This window comes from Tripterygium wilfordii, chromosome 16 (assembly GCF_013401445.1).
Source record: "Tripterygium wilfordii isolate XIE 37 chromosome 16, ASM1340144v1, whole genome shotgun sequence".
In the NCBI taxonomy this organism is placed as follows: domain Eukaryota; kingdom Viridiplantae; phylum Streptophyta; class Magnoliopsida; order Celastrales; family Celastraceae; genus Tripterygium; species Tripterygium wilfordii.
In genome coordinates, this window is record NC_052247.1 from 583473 (window position 1) to 604191 (window position 20719).

At 38.1% G+C, this 20719-nt stretch overlaps 3 protein-coding genes and 1 pseudogene across 5 annotated transcripts; 1 reads left to right on the plus strand and 3 right to left on the minus strand.

The window, feature by feature from the left end:
- The first annotated feature begins 419 nt into the window (after positions 1-419).
- LOC119980914 (probable ADP-ribosylation factor GTPase-activating protein AGD11) lies at positions 420-4742 on the plus strand. Of its 3 annotated transcripts, XM_038823753.1 has the most exons (11): positions 420-713; positions 817-1020; positions 1272-1346; positions 1873-1917; positions 2019-2103; positions 2840-2915; positions 3050-3213; positions 3306-3540; positions 3736-3852; positions 3991-4086; positions 4201-4742. In XM_038823753.1, exons 2-11 carry the CDS (start codon positions 972-974, stop codon positions 4480-4482), a joined length of 1224 nt encoding a protein of 407 aa, XP_038679681.1. In that variant the 5' UTR covers positions 420-713; positions 817-971; the 3' UTR covers positions 4483-4742. The 3 variants fall into 3 exon arrangements, with proteins under 3 accessions (XP_038679681.1, XP_038679683.1, XP_038679682.1); XM_038823754.1 differs by lacking the exon at positions 1873-1917 and having other exon boundaries at positions 423-713; XM_038823755.1 differs by lacking the exons at positions 1272-1346; positions 1873-1917 and having other exon boundaries at positions 422-713.
- Positions 4743-5034: 292 nt separating this feature from the next.
- On the minus strand, positions 5035-6655 carry LOC119980915 (uncharacterized protein At5g39865-like). The gene has a single exon (XM_038823756.1). The coding sequence runs from the start codon at positions 6340-6342 to the stop codon at positions 5557-5559; it is 786 nt and encodes a 261-aa protein (XP_038679684.1). The 5' UTR covers positions 6343-6655; the 3' UTR covers positions 5035-5556.
- A 495-nt stretch (positions 6656-7150) lies between these two features.
- Positions 7151-16143, minus strand: LOC119980999 (PH, RCC1 and FYVE domains-containing protein 1-like). Its single transcript, XM_038823931.1, has 9 exons — positions 15550-16143; positions 14214-14300; positions 13484-13573; positions 13259-13339; positions 12872-13066; positions 10683-12788; positions 9412-9558; positions 8111-8481; positions 7151-7665 (listed from the first exon to the last, which is right to left on the minus strand). The coding sequence occupies exons 1-9, from the start codon at positions 15610-15612 to the stop codon at positions 7533-7535; spliced, it is 3273 nt and encodes a 1090-aa protein (XP_038679859.1). The 5' UTR covers positions 15613-16143; the 3' UTR covers positions 7151-7532.
- A 665-nt stretch (positions 16144-16808) lies between these two features.
- Positions 16809-17953, minus strand: LOC119981000 (annotated as a pseudogene).
- Positions 17954-20719: the final 2766 nt, after the last annotated feature.

A 20719-nucleotide genomic window follows, 5' to 3' on the forward strand; every position in this document is an offset into this window, starting at 1 on the left:
GCGCGGCCCATAGGCCTTTGGGCCCATATAACTAAGACCCAGCCCAAAAGAATAAATTCTAAAACGGCACCCCTGTTAGAGTTCTGGTCGGTCTTCCAGTATAATGACTAAATGGGCTCGGCCCATAATCCTTGGGCCCATATTAATAAGATCCAGCCCAAAAGCATAAATTCGTCCCACTGTGGCACTGTCCCTCTCCTTCACTACAACAGATGATCATGGTCGTGCCTTGCACACGTTAATTAAGGCGCGTGGAAAGAGAACTCTACGTCTAGGAACCAACTGCCAATAATCCCCTGAAATCCGATTTCCTACGTTTGACTTTGTCTGTGACATTCTCATTCTCTTCCAGAAAGTTAATCAAAGAAATTTAAAAAAAATTCGAAATTTCTTTTTGAGATTGAATCATTGAACCCACTTTCCTTTTGTGCGATCTTTTCCATTGTTTTGTTCGCAAGATAAATCCAAACACATTATTTGTCTTTATTGGTCAGATTATCCATTATTCGTTTCCCTTATCTGTTCAGGTGAAGCTGCTCCTGATTCCAAAACTAGACTTGGGCATTTCTCTTTTGAATTCTGGCTATTGGGTACTGGTTTTTGTATTCAATTTCATGGAAATAAATGTGGGTTCTCGACCGTGATTGATTTTATCTTTGATGAGAGAAGCATCTGTTCAAAAGCTTCTTTCTTTTCCGCATTGACATCAATATGTGAGTGTCTTTCTGATTTCAAGTCGGATTCTTTTTCATTCTAATTAATGTTGTTCACAGGTTATGATTTTCTGAGCTGGTGTTGTTTATGGTTGATGTGTAGGTGGTGATTTGAATATGTTTTAATGCCTAAAAGGAGTTGGCCCTATAGACAGACGGTATCAGTTAGATTCATGATTTTTTGTTAGATTGAGGAGCTGATAAATGGCTAATCACAGACGATAGCATAGAGATTCATGGTTTTGGTGACATTGGAGGATGGAGATGTCTACCCAGCAAGCGAATTCTGACTCCAACAATGTATCCGGTAATATTTTGTTTCTATTAATTTCAAAGATTGAGAATCATATGTTTTCGACTTCATTGTTAGTTAGGTTGCTGAAAAAAAAAAGTTATATGCAGAAAATGAATGCATTTGGTAGAATGGAGAAACTAGTCATGGAAACTTCTTGAAATATGGTTATAGTGTCTGCTTGACTAGTCAATCTTGTTTTGTATATTTCCAACACCAAGATAAAATAGGGTTGTGATAATTTGCTATATATGTTAAATTTGTAGGATCAGGATGTTGCCTTTATGATCTATTATATTCAGAGACACCAAGTCGGAGATGGGATCGTCAGAAAATTTCTGGTATAGTGAGCTGTAATCTTAACTTTCTTCTTGAAAACTTTGTTTGTACATTGGCATGCCACAGGAAGTTGGTTGTGTTATTTCACCAGAATCAAATATTAAATATGAAATAGCAACTGTATGCCCGAACAAAATGGCACCCAAGCTGCAGTTGATAAATGATGAAAATACTGGACTTGATAGTACACGATATCTTGTGAATGGTTCATAAACCTGTAGTGTGTGTATTCATCATCTTCTCCAGTTATTTAGTGTCTTATTTACCGGCCAGTCTTGTGATTGTAGACAGAAACCACAGTGATATAGGTTATTAGCGGAGCGTGGGTCTTGGCTTTGATCGATGTCCTTAGATTCTTTAGTGTATTTGTCCTTAGAAGGCACCTAACTGTGTCATATCGTTAAAACCTTGAGTTTTGTCTTGTCATCTGATTGTCCATTGCTTGCTTCCTGTTTCTTCTCCAAAGTATGAGTGATGGTTTCTGCTGCATATCGTTTGAACTCTTACGGTATTATTATGGCTTAGTAGTTATTTGTTCACTGAATGCTGGTGCTTGTCAACATATTCTCTATGGTAAGTATATTGTCCTCTTAAACTCTGCATTTCTTTCAATGAAGGATTTCGTGGCACATAGCAGAGTTAAGCTAACTCGAGTAAATTTTTTTCCTAATCAGGCCCACGAGGACGATTAGAAAATCTTTTGCATCATTCCGGGAATAGTTTTTGTGCAGATTGTGGATCTCCAGATCCAAAATGGGTGTAAGTACCTTAGTTGGATTTGAATGGCTGTTGATACTTTATAGTTACTAAAACATAAAGTGAATTTCATGAAAAACTAATACTAAACTAATGGAAGGCCTATAGTTTCTCATCGCATTTCGCAGTATGTCTAGTATCGCGACTGCTATATTTTCTTCTGTCTTCATTCTTCATGGTTTTTACATTATTCTTAAGTGAGCCTGTGGGTTGTAAGCATATCATTTGCCAACGAAACCTCATGGGTTAATATGAAACCACAATGCAGTGAGGAGTTACTAAAATTATCTACTGTTGTACCCGATCCAATGAGTGATGCTTACATAGTCAGTAGTATATTTAGATAGCTGTAAGTCAACCTGTTTGGAGATAAACGGAGGTTTTAATCAACGTAGAAGTTAATTGAAATACGTTCAGTATCTGGTGGAAGGTTTTTAATTTACTAGTTAGTTCGTGAGAAGACATACCTTCCTGCATCCTACTAAGGGTGACAAAGAAGATGTTTAATTCAGTTCTATCAGAAGTTCCTTAAACTTTGTCCCCTTAGACGGATTGCCAAATGTTTCTTCTAGTAGGCCAGTTATTCTGCAGTGGACTTACTTTCCTTTTACATTTTTAGTTTCACGGCCATGACTTCGTTTTATTTCTTTGGATGCATTGCTTTCCTGCTAGCATAACTATTTCACCTTTATTAGGATTATATGCAACACACTTAACAGTATAATTTGGTGCATTTCAGATCTTTAAGCCACGGAGTATTTATTTGTATCAAGTGTTCCGGTGTTCACAGAAGTTTAGGAGTTCATATCTCAAAGGTATGATTCTAATACTATACTTAGAGATAAATACAAGATACTAGTTCGATTAGTACGATGAAGGAAGTCATTAGATGATTGACAAATCTTATATCAAATCACTTTCTGCTCTAACTTGATGCAAATTATTCCAGGTCCTATCGGTTAAGCTAGATGAGTGGACAGATGAACAAGTAAATGCTCTGATAGATTTGGGTGGCAATACAGTGGCGAACAAAAAGTATGAAGCTTTCGTTCCAGAAAAAGTCAGAAAGCCCAAACCAGATTCTTCTGCAGACGAGCGGACTGATTTCATTAGGTATTTTATGTGATCTGTACCAACACTTTTAATGCCTTTGTAGAACAGACCCATATTGTTCTAAATCGTGATATTACTTTCTGATCGGTCAGGAGAAAATACGAGCAGCTAGAATTCTTGAACCACCCTGAACAAAGTATGAGCTGCCCCTTCCCAGGTCATAAAAGGGCAACATCCTCCTGTAGTAGTTCCTCAAGCTCCAACTCTCTTAAAGATAAGAGACACTATGACAAACAACCAACCAGAAACCGCATTGGCCATGCATTCCGTAACAGCTGGGGAAGAAAAGATGCCGAGCACAAGAACACCAAGAAGAGCAATTCATCGGTAATGATCTCTGTTTGACTGCTCAATTTATCTGCCTTCTAAGGATTACAATATTACTAAGAAAAAATTTCAGACAGAAAGTAAAGCAAACTCTTTCATATAAAAGGAGGAAGAATATGAAATAATGTGCTGCAAATACATTATTCGATTTGATCATATCGCTGAACCTCGTTGCTTTTGACATGCTGTTTATAGGCAGGTATGGTTGAATTTATTGGATTGGTTAAGGTCAATGTGGTGAAGGGCACCAATCTTGCAGTTCGAGACGTGATGACCAGCGATCCATATGTCATTCTTGCACTGGGTCACCAAGTAACTCTCTTCTCCTTATGAACTCCAAGGCATTGTGTTCTATCTTCTTATATTTTCCTAAAGAACATTTTTTTTTCCTTATTTGAACTTCCTTGTTAATATTGCCAAAGATGTAATACTTAACGATTCTTGTTGCAGTCGGTGAAGACGCGAGTCATAAAGAATAACTTGAATCCTGTCTGGAATGAAAGTCTAATGTTGTCGATTCCAGATTATATTCCCCCTCTAAAAGTAGTAAGTCCAGTTCTTTTCTTTTTTTTATCTTCTAATAGTCTAGTATGTCCAGTTCTTTGCGAGCAATTTAATTTGGATAATTATCGTTAGCACTTGTCTTTGTGGTCTATGCAGCTTGTTTATGATAAGGATACGTTCTCGACGGATGATTTTATGGGGGAAGCTGAGATTGACATTCAACCCCTAGTTGCAGCTGCCAGAGCTTATGAGAGATCCGATATCAACGAATCGATGCAGCTAGGGAAGTGGGTTGCAAGCAAGGATAACACACTAGTTAAAGATGGTATAATTACCCTCATAGATGGGACTGTGAAACAAGAGATCAGTCTTAGGCTACAAAATGTTGAAAGGGGAGTGCTAGAGATTGAGCTTGAATGTGTTCCTATTACTCAATAACTGTGTAGCAGCATAGAGAGCTTGTGAAAAGATAACTTATTGAACAAGTATCAACTACATAAAGAGGAACCTTCTTGCCCTGCACAGTCTCAGATGGTTTGTAAGTAGTCCTTTTTTCTGGTATGAACTGATTGTCAAGGGAATTGGAGTGGAGTTCCAATGAAAATTTGTGGATTTCTTGTCAAAAAAAACCAGATAGCTACACTTTTCAAACCTTCATGGCATCAAGCCTTTAATTTTTTTTATTTACTCTTCCTCCATGTTCCCTTATTCTTCTTCCATGCCAGTCCAGTGTTGTTAAAGGCGAAAGCCGCACGACCCTTCAAATGCCAGAGCCAAAGGCGCAAGGAGCACGCCTAGGCATGCAAAATGAAAGGAAACCATGGAAAGCATCTCATTTACATAACCATCTAACCGGGAAAAGCTGTGGTTATTGGATTTTCTCATTGTTGATTCGCAAATACACATTTCTGGCATGATTTACAATTAATGGATCATGTTTCTGAACAAGAACAGGAAGTTAGGTAATTAGACAAAACTCCATTCTCATCATCAAGCATAAATTGCAACATATGCAAGTCATTTGCATTAAAAGTATCACTAAATATGTACATTCTAGGAAGAGAGAAACAATCTCCTTTTAGGACATACAGCCAGAATAACCAAACCATTTTGGCTTTCCGATGGCATACAGTACACTATTATTTTTCATGAACAACCTTTGTTAAAACAACAGAGCATCAGTTCCCTCACTGATGCATGCACAACCACAAAATAAAACCCCATGAACTTTTGAATTCCAAAAGTTCTTAACCATATTGATGAATTATGGTTATGAACAAACCAGTAAATCTAATTACCGCGCACCAGAAGTGAGCCTTTGTGATCAATAGCAGCAATCCGGACCACCTGCTCAAGCCCTTCATCTTCATCACACACCTTCCTACTTCCACTACAATTCTTACATGGCACAACAAACCTTACATCCCCACAAGCCTCACAGACAAACCCAGATTCCCTCATCGGAAACCCTTTGAGAATTCTGGCCAGTTCACCATTTGAGAACGTTTGTAATCAGTAGCAGCAATACGGGCACCTGCTCAAGCCGTTTTCATTGCACTCCAAACACCTCTTGAGCACCCCTTCATCTTCATCACACACCTTTCTACTTCCACTACAATTCCCACACGGCACAAACCTTACATCCCCACAAGCCTCACAGACTAACCCAGGTTTCCTCACCGGCAACCCTTCGAGAATTTTGGCCAGTTCACCAGTCTCAAACATTTGTTTTATCTCATCAGCACCACCCACATGCTTACCCCTGATAAACACCTGTGGCAAACTCGCATTCTTTTCTCCCAAAACATTCTGCAGCTCCAATCTGTAAGCTGAATCCATGGAAATATCGCGCTCATCAACCCAAACCCTAAACCCTCTGAAAATCATAATCACAGCATAGCAATCCTCATAAGTCCTTCGGATTCCCCTTAAACTAGTCAAATACATTACAATTCGATCCTCCGTACCAGGTAATCGAATTGATGAACGATTATTGAAGCTAGCTGATATAGAACTGACTGGTCCCATGGATTTAAATGACTTTAGCTTGGATTGTGATTGTACTTGCAATTCATTTGCTTCATCTTTCGCAGATTTTGGGGAATCAAATAAAGTAGCAAGCTTTTTTACCTTACCTATAACGGATTCATACGAGTTGTAGAATTTGTTGATGGAAGCAGCCCGTTCGAGAGGAGATGGCTGCGATTTCGATGTCGAGTGGATCGTAAGAGAACGGTTGAAGAAGGAGGATAATTTGAACTTGGTCCCCAATTCCGACTTATTTCCTGATTCTGCCATCGACCCAGATCGCAAACTGTGGCGAAAATCAAAGAATCTGGTGTTTCTTTGGGGTTCCGATCAAGCAATACTGAGATATTCAAAATCTTGATTTGACGTTCCTATTTGGGGCAAGAAATGACCAGAAAGCGAAATTCCGAGAATATCTTCTCAAGAGCTGTACAGGGTTTTGTCTGTAAGAATTAAGCTGGAGAAGAACAGAAAAACCTGACGATCCTGATTGGATTTGGGGGTTATTTTGATGGTTTTCTGGTTGTTTCTGTTGGATAAAATGTGGAGGGAGCTAGCTTTGGAGCCGTGGATAGAAAGTAAAGAACTTTGACAGTTTATTATATATAGAGAGAGAAACTGAGAAAGACGTCGCCAAAACAAACCGCCTCCCTTTTTTGAATTTGACGTTACAAAACCAAATACATACATGATACATGTGCATATATATACATGTTGATGTGTATTATACGGTAGTTCATGATGGGGAGTTGAGACAGGCTTGTCCAACACATTCATATAATCTTTGCAGAGAGCATTTATTGGCATGGATAACAAAGAAACCAGAGGGTCGTTTGAAACAATGGATACCTTCGGGCTTCGGCTCATGGTGTGTCTAATAGGGGAGGCAGATACAAGCTTTCCTTTGGATCCGCATGCACATAAGTTTCTCATCGGAAGACAGTGTAAGTTACATAACTTTCTCATCCGAGAGACGATGTAAGTCGGGCAAAACCCAACACTGGTATTATTCCCAATAGAAATTGAACACAGAACCTCATACAACTTGCATAATGAAATCCAGAACAGAGAAGGTTAATTGCACGAAATGCCAGTATGCCACAACAAAGGATCATGGCGAAGATAAGCATTGAAAGGGATGTTCTAATTGAGAGAGACAATGTAGAAGACTGTCACTTTGAATGCTATACAATCTGAATGAGTGTTTCCTCATGCATATACAAGGCAGCAGTCTTGAATTCAAAGCCACAACCTACTTACAAGGCATTTACACTCCTACTAGAAGGATGCAGCTGAACTGTTCACAGGAAAAAAGAAAAGGCAAGGCCTAGGTGATGAAAATATAAACCACCCACTCCTCTTAGTGTGAAAATCCCGGGTATCCTGCCATCATAGAAATTCTGGGCTGCGAATTCCTGGATATGGAATTACCGTGTTAGACAGATCATGAGTATGGCAGGTTAGTGAACTAATGTTTCCTTCCCAATGCCAAGACCAGCCTTTTCTACCATGGGAACATTATACTGCTGATATACTCTAGCTCTGTTCACAGCCCACCACTGCTCCGCTTGTTTCTCACTGAACCGCCTCCGACTGCAAACACATGATTTGACTATTAATCATGACGTGATGAATTTGACAAGTGTAATTGGAAAAAAAGAAAGAAGACTGATGGTTAGAGGACCAAACACAGAGAGGGAAAACTTGAAAATCTATGAGACAAAGTTTACAAACAAAGCTACAGCCCCAACTAGTCTAATAGCATCATCATTAGCCGTGCCTACTAGTATTTTGTTTTGTAAAAATGGAATCTCAAAGTAACCGGCATTTATCACCCTATCCCTCCCAATGATTTAGTGTCAAACTGAAAGCTAAGCATCTATAATGGCAGATTTCTGGGCTTCTGGGCCCTCTGAAGTGTTAATGGAACACATGCCCAAGTGATATTACAGAGCTTATTGCTTGGTAAGACACCACCACACCAAAGTGCAGAACTGGGAAAATTCTCAATTAGTTTTGTCTTGAGAAAAAAATATACCTGAAGCGCACACGTTTAAGATCTTTGCCTCCTCCAGGCAAAGCAACAAGAGTAATGTAAACACCAGGTTCATCTTGCTCAACCCATTCATCTCCTTGGCTGGTTTCAGCTTTTGTTGATCTGCCTTTATTCCTTGCTTCTGAATGTGCCAGTTCAGAGTGGCATGAAGTGTTATTATTACTGGTAGCTGATCCATAAGAAATCACCTGGCTGTTTGATCCATTTGAATCTGGGTCGTGGCAACTCATGGGAATGCTCAGTTGTTTCCCTGTGCTAGAAAACACATCCACTGTAGTGGGGCTAGAAGAATGAGAGGGTGAATAGTTATTTCGCGGTGCTCCAACGGGTAAACTTTCAGCCAAGTCCTTCAGCTATCACGAATGAATAAACATGTCACATATTCAGATTAGTAGAGATGTCATCAATTTTTGCTGGTTACATAGAGTAAGAATCCAAGTCGTTTTTATCTTATCCTTCAACTTAATAATCTGGCATTAAGATGGATTGTGCTGAAGTAATAATCCATGAAACTATCCGATCAAAAAACAAAAATATCTAATGTAAGAGCGGAATTGTAACTTATCTTCAAAAGCCTAAAGGAAGACAAGAATGCCTATTAAATCCCCCCAATGACATTGTAGCAATAATTCGCAGGTCCCCATGAATTGTTCTAAGGTGAAGCTACAGAAAAAACTGTCCCAATGTCACATGTTTTAGGGTGTAACCGCGTACCTTCAAGATCAGTTTGCAAACAGCCACCATTAAAAAGCATTAAGCTTAAATTTTATATGCAAGGTTGTTTTATTAGCAACTACATTTTAAGACAGACATGCTTACTCAATATTTTTCTAGCACTCTGTGAGTTTTATTCCTTTATTGCAGATAATTTATGTGGGGATTATGTTAATGGACAGACTACTCATAAGATTCCAACTTCCCTACATAAGTACATAGTGCAGGGAGCAAACAACAGAGAAACTTTATTCAATTAATTCCTATGTCTGTGATGTGGATGCTGTGGTTGGAGAGGAATAACAGAGTCTTCAACAACCATGAATCCTCCATTGACTCCTTCTTAGTAAACTGGTTTGAATGCCTTAGATTTTGGGGCTCTGCTTTTGCTGGGAATATTTTTGATCTGTTGAATATCTCCCCCTTGTAATCTGTCTGGGTTGCACCCCCTTGGTGCTTGAATAAAATTTTTCTATTCAAAAAAAAAATCTCCCATGTTGCAGGTTGTTGACAGTGATTATACACTTATCCTCTATCAAAGCCACAAACAAGAACAATTTGTCACTTACTTGGGCAGTTAGCGACTTAATTACTTCCTTTGCAGCTTTGCATTTTGCAGCCTCTTCCCCTGCAACTGCAATCGCCTCCTTGAGCTCTTTGGAGGTTCTTTCAAGCTCAACTTCTTGTAGTTGAGTTTTACGAGTAAGTTCTTCAACCTAAATTCAGCCACATACAATGCACAGAGTTAGCACTTAAAAGCACCACATGCAAATCAGAATATTCGCCCACCCTTCCACTTCTCAACATCCACAAACCCAATCATATAAGAAACGAACACCCGAAATTGGTTCATGCAAATCCAAATTATTCCATTTTATGTGATGAAGATCAGCTTAAAATTTTTAAGGAACACGCACTTCTATTTACCATGAAGGAAAACTAGGTAGGGCAATTAACCAATGTGAATTGTTAAGGACAAATTGTTCACTCTCCTTGTGGTACGATGGGAGATACGTGTCATTGAATTTTAAGTTACCTGATGCTTTAGATTCTCTCTATTCACTCTTACAAAAGCTCAGCGCCACCTTGGTAGGCTCACAGTGGTAAAGTCGTCACTATACTTTAGGCATCACATGTTCAAACCATGAAAACATCTACGAAATGTGGGCATAAGACTACCGACATCTGCCTTTCCAAGGAAATGCCATCAATAGAAGAGCCTTCTGTCCTATTTTGAATCCTTTTGAAATAATTAACATTATTCTTTGGATTAGATTCTAGGGTTGTGTCCTAGCTGCAGCAAGAATTTGGGGAAATGAGTTTGGCACCTGTATTCAATGTGTTGAACATCCTACCTCCCAAAATTTATATTAACCTGCATGACTGCCTTCCAAAGTAACCCATGACACAGCTAAGTTGTGAACATTGATTCACATGGAACCGGAGGGAATTTAATTATATCCCATAACCATACCAATAACTGGTCAAAAGATAAGCCTTTGATTGTCTTACAATGAATAAAATTACACTCATCCGACACAAGGAAAAGTTGTAGATGATATTAATCTCATCAGAACCCCGAACAGTTCACATAATAGGAATCAAATAGTATTGAACTATGAATAAACAATCAATCTAAACAAGTATGACCTACTATTTTATAGGGAGCACAATTATGGTCAGTTCTTGACATAATCATAAAATTAAACAGACCTAGGCAGATAGGTATATACAAATTTATTGTTAGTGCGGACCCACCCAATATTTATGCATATCGCTCAGCTAACACCATGAAAATGTGCAAACTTAATATTGAAATTGAAAAGGATGGAATGTCTACCTGAGAACTTAATTTAAGAACTTCTTCACCCAGACTATCATTCTTCCTCTTAGCGTCATCTGCAGTAGATTTTGAATAAACATTCAGCGAATGGTTTGGTTTAGGGGTTGTGGCACGTTGCGGGCTCGATCGTCTCGAGGTAGGAGAGGTTGCTCTCGACACAATTCTTGATCCAGGAAGAGAAACGGAGAAAAACTTTTTGGATGACCCAAATGATTTAGAGCTATTAAATGCACTGCGGTGAGAAGCTCCGTTTGGAAGAGGTGAAATGCGAGTACTATTCTTGCTTCTATGAGAAGATCCACTTTCCTCTTCTTTATACACTTCCAGAGATAAATTCCTTCCTAGGTGCACCCGAGTCCTTGAATCCAAAGTTTCACTATTTTTCTGGGCTTCAAGTGTTTCGTGATCCACACTTCCTTTCCTACTTGGAGCAGGGCGAGAAAGGTCAAATTCAGTGGATCTGCTCAGTTTGCCAAAACAATTATCACAGACACGATAAGGTTTGTTTGGATTTGGAGCCATGGAAGCCTTAAGAGATCTTTTACTACTGCACGCATGGCAAAAAACAAGTCCACAATTATAACAATTGTGACGCTTCCTTTTGAAAGTAAAGGCAAGGCGACAACCAGAACACATTGATTGATCAATACCCAATACCCACTTATGGAGACAGATAGCTGCAGTAAAACTAGAACCACAAACAATACTTTTCACTTGTTTGTCTTTCAAAGCGTCAACCATTAACGGGGAGTTCTGATCGTCAGTGTCACCATGACCTAATCGACCATTGGCCCCTTTTCCCCAAGTGTAAACTTCAGTTCTTGAAGTTAAAGCAGCAACATGATAATCACCACAGGATATTTCTTCAACAAAATTCTTCATCAGCTTCCCCTCAACACGTGTAGGATGCTTACCATCAGCTTGAGGATTCCCTAATTGACCATAAACAGGACTTCCCATTGTGTATACATGTCCTGCCGTTGTAAGTGCAACAGTCAGGCTGTGTCCACAGGCAACTTGACAGAAACTAGGTTCAACAAGAGCAGCAACGCATGTTGGAACAAGCCTAGGTTCTTTATCACCATGGCCAAGATGCCCTTTGTCTCCATCTCCCCACGTAAAGAGCTTTCCTGAAGAGCAATTGCTGGAATTGGAAAAACCAACCATGACTTCAACTACTGCAGCGGTGTGCCAAACACCACAAGCTGCCCGTACAGTGCGAAGGCCCTTAAGAGACTCCACTTCCCTTGGTATTGACACACTACTTCGGTCCCCATGTCCCAACACACCAAAAGTTCCATCACCAAAAGTAAACAATTGCCCAGCAGAAGTCACAACAGCAGTGTGCCATGGTCCACAAGAAACTGATGAGATGTGTATGCCTTCCAAAGGGCCACATAATCTTTTTGGAACCCACTGACTGACTCCATTACCGTGTCCAAGGAGACCAATATCATGAGTACTTCCACCCCATGTATAAAGATCACCAGAAAGCGTAATGGCACAAGAATGGTACTCACCACATGCTACAAGTTCTACATTGGCTTTTTTGAGAAATTCTATAAGCTTTGGATGTGAGACATCAGAATCGACACCATGACCAAGTCTTCCTCCTAATTCCTCCCCCCAAGAGAAAACCTCTCCTTGTTTTGTTACTAAAACAGCATGTCGCCCACCACAAGCAATGTTCTGAACATCAAGTAATACCGCAGATTCCAAGGCTTTTGGAACAGGAGAATCCATCTTCAAAGAAGAGCGTCCAAATCTATGCACTCCCCCACCCAAAAATCCATCCCCAGTGCCTTCCCCCCAAATGAAAACATCCCCTAGAGCATCACCATCATCATGACCAGAGCCTTGACTTGATGAACTAACAGCACTGGATAAGCTGACTCTAAAAGCATCCAGACCCATACCTTTTGTGCGCCCAGTAATACCATCTGAGCCTCTCGATGAATGAGAAACAGAACCACAAGCAGAGGGTGGAGGAAATAGAACCTTGGGAGGCACAGCATATAATAGCACATCAGAGATTGCCTTCTCCAAACCAATTCTAGGCGGGCTTTCAAACGGGGTTTGAAGATGGAGGGAATCTGCGCTATCCTACATCAGCAAAAGGCAAGCGTCTTACTCAATGTACATAATAGTTAAATAAGATTATTGTCTGAACAGAGAATGAAGAACACCTTCTGTGAACTATCACGACTACCAAGTTGTGAGCTCAAGGGAGAAGTTCTTTGGGTATGAGCTTTAGGACTGTTTGCTTCAGATGAAAGTCCATCACTTCTTGATTCTCCTTGGCCCCTACGTTGATGGCCACGAGATATTAGTGCTTTTAGACCGGTAAACCATACTTCAGCTTCGTCTTTATCCTTACATATCTGGTACAGAGGTTTCGTATCAGCAGATTCTGTGAGAAGCTAAGCTTATAAAAGATTGCACAAGTAATTTTAGAAGGCAAGAGTAAACATGCCATAATTACTTTCACAAAACATAGAAGCTCATTAATCAGAGGCAGAATTTAGAGCAGTGCCAATCAAAAGAAGGAATTGCCACAAAAATATAATGCTTACCATGTCCAAAGATCTGTCACTATATAAAAGAGAAAATGACTGGTACTCCTTCTCTGGTCGAGGATACCTCTGAAATATTGGCTGAAGCAAAACAAATATGGAGTCATAAAACTATACAGAGACTACTTGATTTGCTACAGCATTACTAAGTCCATTTGAGGTTTTTCTTTTATTCTCAAAATACACCATGTGAACAGCATCAGAGTTCTCAAATCATAAACTTACAGTTCGCTGACCAGGTACAATTCTAGATACATGGCTTAGTTTAAGGTGCTTCTCCTCTTTCCCAGATAACCATATCAGAACAGATTCATCCTGGAGGAGCAAAACCAAAGACAGTGAATCTTTTAGCTCAGACAATTTGAGGTTGGAAACAATAGCTTACATAAAAAAAAATTAACTGTGTTTGCAGCAGTTCATTCACATAATTACAGTTCCTAAAAGCAACCATGGAAAGCGACAGAGAAAAACATATAGGAGTTGATGAAAATATGATCATAGATAGAAATTAATAGCATAAACGAATACACGTAGTGGATTCCCATTGATTTTCTCACTCATTTAGCCAACCTAAACTTTTGGGATAAAGGCTTGGTTGATGATGATGATGAAACAAAGTAACCCACAATTAAATTACAAAAATATCGATACAAAGTAATTGATCTCCAATGGCTTTGCTTGTCTCAGCTACTTAAATAAGAAGAGAGTACCATATTTAGCTTCGTATTAAACAAAAGATTGTCATCAAATGCTACATTCATAATCCAATATAAAATTACTAAAAATTCATCCCAAAAACAACCACACGGGCGAGTAGGGGGAAAAAACAGCAACTCGCCACCACAAGCCCTCTTTTCCATGGGTTTTTATTTATAGACAGATTTATCAGTGCGGGCAAAGTATAGAAAAATAAATATAGGCGCACCATGCACTTTCAAATATATTAGTATCTTACATTAGCCAGCCTAAAGGGGCAAAACTTGGGCTTCCCTCTGCGTCCATACTTCAGCAACTGAGCTCCTCTTTTAAGAGCAGTGATGGCCTGGTGAAAAAAATAAGTAACAAGTCAAGAACCTGAATTAGGATAAACTAAGCAATGTGGAAAAATTCACGATAGCGAGAACATGGCGGGGACAGAGAGATATTACATAAGGTATCCAAGGACACAGAACATAATACATAAAAACCATACTTTATCATGCATCATTAGAGAAGAAGATTGATACCAAGTTCGTAAAAATCAATAAGGCAGGAAATCTCGAGTGCTTCATCAAGATTCAGCGTATTATCCAATAATTATCATTTGGTCTGGTTCCTGTTAGATAATCATATATGCATGATCATAATTGTGACAACATTGATAATAACTGTTGGATGTTGTCAATACGATAAAAATCCATCCTCTCCCAACAGCTTAAGATCATGGGAGAATTGACAATTCAAACTAACCGTACTCTTAGTATTTACTTGCTCTACGTCATAATTCTCTTCCTTTGAATTGTTAAGGTCAACAGTCACTCGCTACGCATTGTGGAGTCAAGGAACTGGAAATAGACAACCTTAGCCTCGCCCTGATTCTTGCTTTGAACTTGTGACGCTTGGGTAGCAATTGAGCAACTTTACTCTTGCTCTATGTTTTGCCCTGTCTTCTAGGCATTGGCAAGATCAATTATGCACTAATAAGTTTTCCTGGTAATGAAGAGCTATGGGTGCAGACAAAACTATTTTCGTGCTGCAGATGAATACACAATATATGACCATCTTGCAAATGTAAGGGATGGAAAGAGAAGGCAACGCTTGTATTTTCCAACCTTTCATCACCTCTTACCATCTCCATGTCCTCTTGTTATGTAAATTTACAAAGAAATACGCCATATGTCCCTTCCAGTTCAATCACAAAATATGGCTTGAAAACCAAAAGTTCTATCTCACAACCAATTACGAAATGAACAAAGCAATAATGTCCACAGTCATAGCTAAGGCATTCAACTAGCTTTTCTTCTTGGGAAAAGAAGTTGATTCAACTCTGAGGCACTGCAAGATGAATGCCTTAGTTATGACTGTAGACATTCTTGATTTAGGATGGCTACAGTCATAAAAGACACTGCAAGATGAGGTTGTTAACAGTAATCAACCAAACCGCATTGATAACCAAAAACTAGTCTCATTTGTTCTATGAACAATAACACAATAAAGACCTCGTTAGTCATTTGTGGCACGTTGCCTAAATTCAAAGTAAAATGCCGCTAGAAAACTAGAAAATTTCTAGAAGCAATCATCAAAAACTTTACCAATTCTACGTCTCTCTCCGCCCGTCCAGCCCCTGATTGCTCCATCCCCGCAGTCATGGCCATAAACAGCTGAACAAAATCGTCCCCTACATCATCCCTAGAGCACGTCCATCTCTCCACACACACATTGCCAGATTACCTCCACCAAGAACGCAAAGCCTCCTTTCACAGCAGCCAAAACCTTCAAATCAGCCACCGCTCACCTCACATGCGCCACAGTACAGGCATTGAAATGAAACACCTCAAAACCTCAGCTCCTATTCTCCGCGCAAAATCTCAGTCCACTCCCGATCAAATTGAACCACCTCGAACAGTAGCCAAGTAGTGAGGGTTCGAAATCGAAGAAAACTAAGCAAAGCGCGAGCTCCAGAAGTTCATCGCGTGGACTTCCGGCAGCAAAACGACGAGAGAATGCGATGAGTTCAAAGAATCCAGGTAAGACTGATTCGAGGTTTTGTTCGGATGGAGAGCAAGCGAAGGAAAGTAAGGGGGGAAAAAAACCCCGGCGTTGAGAGAGGAGACGAGTCTGTTGAGAGGAGTGAAGGAGAGTATCTGAGAAAAATGTGAATGCGATGTATGTAGTCACTGAAAATGATGGTTGATTCTAGGAAGTGGCAGTCCGGTGATTTATTGCACTACGACTTTCGTAGTCGTAGAAGGTTGACTTCTATAATAGTCTGGTCAAAGAACCAATGGTACGCCGCCACGTCACAATTTCTTCAAAGGAACTTTAATCACTGTTTTTTTCCCCAAAAATAAAATATCGTTCCAATTGGTGGGCCTAATGAGCAGATTTGGGCCTGTCATTAAACTAGGCCCAAAATAGGCCCATTTCCTATGGAAACTGGGTTTGTCAAAACTCAAAAACTCTATTCGCCTAAAACACAACTTTTTGGGCTTCGCGTTAAACTAAGCCCAATGGCCCATTTCCTATGGAAACTGGATTTGTCAAAAACTGTATTCTACCTAAAACACAACTGAAGTGGAGATTTATCAACAGAAGCGGAGAAGCATAAATCACAGAGCGATAGCTCAATTGGTTATGTAACTATATCTTTAGACTTTGGATGGATGATTGTTTTCGAACCAATTTGTAATATTTTCTTGGGATTTTTCCGGTATCTTGAGCTTTATGGCCTTCTTTCAGGGAGGGGTTAGAGTCTCATTTTCACCAGCATGACTTTCGGTCTAATCTTATTTGTCGTCGGTGTGATACAAGCAATTCTAACTTCTAACGGCCCAAAGTTTACACCCACTAAACAATTCAAAGTACATGTTGGATTAGATGGTTCCCCGGTTAAAAAAATGGAGAAGCATAATCTCATGACCAAAATTGAATTGATAATGTACAGTGGTCAAATCATTTTCCTACAAATAAGGATTCTTCACTATCTCTTTCTCCCCCTCAAAGAATCTAAATCTCTCTATTTGATCTCTGTAATAGAAAACAAAAGGAAAAAAAATTTGCTAATTAAACCACTTCAAGGTCATTGTTGTGTCTTTGTTCTTGATTTTTCAGGAGATTGAATCTCTTCACTGCCTTTCCTCTTGTTATTGGTGGTGTTTGGTTGTTCATCTTCCTTGGATCTCCCTTTAAGCAGATGTGGTTTAAGCTTATTCACATCTGATAATTGAACTGGCTTCAGAAAGAACTCTTCTGCTCCTTCTTCCAAACACCTGATGATCAAAACAAAAGAAACCCAGATTTTCTAAGAACTTTAATCCCAAACCCAGATTTATTTATTTTTTTTACCTAAATTTTGAATAGAAGATGAAGGGAATTGAACCCTAACCTGTTAATCCTTGAAGGGACATTCTCTGAGGACATGATCACAACTGGTACATCTTTGAAGGTTTTAGATTCCTTTATCTTTCTCAATAGATCAAATCCAGTCATTCCAGGCATACAGTAATCTGTGATGATCAAGTTCACTTCAATCTCTTGATTCTGATTATCTGGAGAAACAGAGGGGAGACTGGGATCGTCATCATTTATCAGTACTTGATTCAGACCCAGAAACTCCAAGGCCTTAATTCCTGAATCAACTGCAGTAACTGCAACAAAAACCAGCAAAAAAATTATAATTATTAGCACCCAGAATCAAAAATCCCCCATTGCCCACTGCAACAAAATCGAAAAATGATAAACATCCAAACAGTTGGATTCCCATTATTCCAGTTATATATCTCACATGATACATATAAATTCTGTGCGCGCATAAAAATCTTTCGCATTGGAATGACTGGGATAGTAGCGGCTGGAATAATTTAGAAGAAACAATCAATCAAGTTTTTGTTTACCTTGATAAGAAGAGGTTTTGAGGAGCCTTTCAATCAACTTCCTGTCAATGATACTGTCATCAACAGCAAGAACATGGAATTGGGTCTCTGCTCCAATGGCCATAACTGGAATCAATTGAAGTGGAGGATTGGGAGATTGGATAACCCAAAGAAGACAAGACAGACACAAAGTGGGATTTGTGGTGGTGGTGGTGGTGGAGATGGGTGGGTGTGGAGGAGTTTATAAATAGGGGGGGTGTCATCCATTGGAAGCAAAATCGTATTGGGAGGATCAGGACAGTTTGGAAAAGCAAGATCCGGCAGATTTGATCCAGAATCTCACGGATCTTCTAGGTTGATTTTGAATTGGATGATAACAAGCAAAAGAAGGTGCTATGTTTTTTCCCCACTTTTTAAATAAGTTTATATTGTTTTTCTGTCTTCCTTATAAATAATGTCCCTTTTTGGCCCTTTGATTAATCTAAAGGCTATAGTAGGTCTTTTTTTATTACCGACCCTATACAAATTTGTCACTAAATATGGATATAAACTCAAGTCGTTAGGTTTGTGCACACAGAAGTTTTTCACCCGACGACATGATAAATTGTGTATTAAGTGTGACTTAGACCAATTAAAATTGTCAACGACCCCTCAATCGAGATGATTAAGACATACTCAAATAGAATGGTAGTACTCAAGTTAGAGCCCCACTCCAGACCCATCATCATTATCATCAAACCCTTTATTCAAAAATTTAGAGTTGGCTACATCATCGCCTGCCCCGCTAACCAAAAAAAAGAGACCAACAAAAATTGATTATTAGGTTTTGTTGGGGATGTTCATTTGCAAGAGAACAATGTGGGGGTCATATTATTGAAACTTGCCCATAATATAGGATACCAAATACTATTTGACTTTTTAAAAAAGTTATCTATTTTTATTATATTAATAGGAAATGGAAAAGAATTGTAATAAATATAAAGTATTTGGTCATTTTAATATAAAATAAAATTGGGTTTTTTTCCATCAAAATCCCATCCCAAATAAACTGAACCATATCTCTTCAGTATGATAGGTAATCTTGCCAGATTTATCTTTCTAAGCCTAATAGATAATGACTAATTTACATGTCTTATCTTATACCTTTTTTTATATATTATTTTATGTCAATTTTTTCTTTTGAAACATGGGAGGGGAATTCGAACCCTGATCACTAGGGTGATGATACACACCATTTTTACTATTCCAACTAGTGGCTCGGTGTTTTTTTTATGTCAAATCTAATATTCGCATAATCGTCTATGTTTAGCCTCTCTTTTTTGTCATTAAAATTAAATATTATTTTCTTAGCATCCCAAAATATTCTAAAAAGAAGTTCATCAAGAAGCTTCCTAGAGAAAATTAAGGGATTATATATATATATATATATATATATATACACTTAAAATCATGTGAATATTGTGTAAAAAAGGAAATCTGTGGTCAGAAATAATAAAGGATTCTGTGAAGATTTCTTGGTAGATCTTGTAAAACTTTTAGGACTACAAATAGGACTTATGCTTTTGCATAGGTATCACTATTTTTGCTTACTTTTTAAAATTTTCAACATTTAATCTGGCCCACCAAATCTTTCAAAAAGAAAGGGAATTAATCCATTTAAGCCATGAGCCTCACAATATTTTACGTTTTCCGTATTTTTTAAAATGATCAAACAAACGTGTTTTAGGATTATTTTCCGTTTTTCAAAATATTTGAAAATACACAAAAAACAAATAGACCAAACAAACCCTGTATATTATATTACTTCAATCCTCCTTCCAACATTTTCATATACATTTTGTGTCACTAAAGAGACCACCCTTATTGACTCCATTTCTTAGTATAATGAACAAATATTTTTAATCATCCAAAAAATATAAATATATTTATAAATTTTAATGTGGCTTAATTTATTATTGCAACTTGTGCAATAACAATAAAAATATATTAACGTACGAAGTTAAAGGACGGTCGGCTGGACTTGGGAGGTGTGGAGTGGGCCCACCATATCAACCAGGTGATATGCTGACACCTGTTCCTTAGTGGCAAATCATGTGTTATTATCTTATTTTGTTTTTTGATATTATTTCTAAAGAAAATAATAATAATTTGTGAGAAAGAAAAAAAAATAATGAGAAAAAACAAACCGTGTAGTGAATTTAGTAAATTTTATATACATTTTCTTTTTTAAGATTATTTTGAATCTATTTAATTTAATTATTTGCACATTAATCAATGTAGATTTCCTTGGATTTGTGTATATTTTATTTTCCCATGATATTTTATTATTTGATAAATATGTAAAGAAAATTAGGAAAAAAATAAATTTTATTATATTTAGCAACAATTCAGGCCAAAAATCACTCAAATCGTATTTGGGACAATCACTTGTTTTTCACAGAAGGGGAGAATCTGTTTTAATTAAATATTTAAAAAATAATGAAAACAAATCTTATTGTCCGTACACAAATTTCAAGATATCTCTCTCTCTTTTTTTTAATTTTTGTTTCTTAATAAATTAGTGTATGATTGTGATTCTTATGTTTCTACTTCTATATATCCCACACGTTGTATTGATTTTGTTTTATACTTCCATATACTATAAGATATTTGGAGTGGATTGACCAATATATTTTGCTTTTAAAAAAAGAAAAATAAAATAAAACAAAAGACAAGATTGGTGGTCAAAAAAGATCAATCCATGCTTGAAGAAATCATGTATGTGATTCACCAAATAACATTGATAGATATTGTAGGGTGGCGAAAACTTTACTAAAATTAAACTTAGGACAAGTTTATTAGAGAATTAGTTTGATTGATAACCACTTGATTGATAGCCTAATGATGAATC

What these genes read in the sequence shown, in the direction of transcription:
- LOC119980914 (XM_038823753.1), top strand. Translation starts at nt 972, where the DNA reads ATGGAGATGTCTACCCAGCAAGCGAATTCTGACTCCAACAATGTATCC. An exon ending in TCTCCAGATCCAAAATGGGT is followed by an intron (nt 2,104 to 2,839) that starts GTAAGTACCTTA and finishes GGTGCATTTCAG; the next exon opens with ATCTTTAAGCCACGGAGTAT. An exon ending in ATATTCCCCCTCTAAAAGTA is followed by an intron (nt 4,087 to 4,200) that starts GTAAGTCCAGTT and finishes TGGTCTATGCAG; the next exon opens with CTTGTTTATGATAAGGATAC.
- LOC119980915 (XM_038823756.1), bottom strand. Translation starts at nt 6,342, where the DNA reads ATGGCAGAATCAGGAAATAAGTCGGAATTGGGGACCAAGTTCAAATTA.
- LOC119980999 (XM_038823931.1), bottom strand. Translation starts at nt 15,612, where the DNA reads ATGGCCATGACTGCGGGGATGGAGCAATCAGGGGCTGGACGGGCGGAG. An exon ending in TTGTACCTGGTCAGCGAACT is followed by an intron (nt 13,340 to 13,483) that starts GTAAGTTTATGA and finishes GTTTTGCTTCAG; the next exon opens with CCAATATTTCAGAGGTATCC. An exon ending in TTAAGTCGCTAACTGCCCAA is followed by an intron (nt 8,482 to 9,411) that starts GTAAGTGACAAA and finishes CATTCGTGATAG; the next exon opens with CTGAAGGACTTGGCTGAAAG.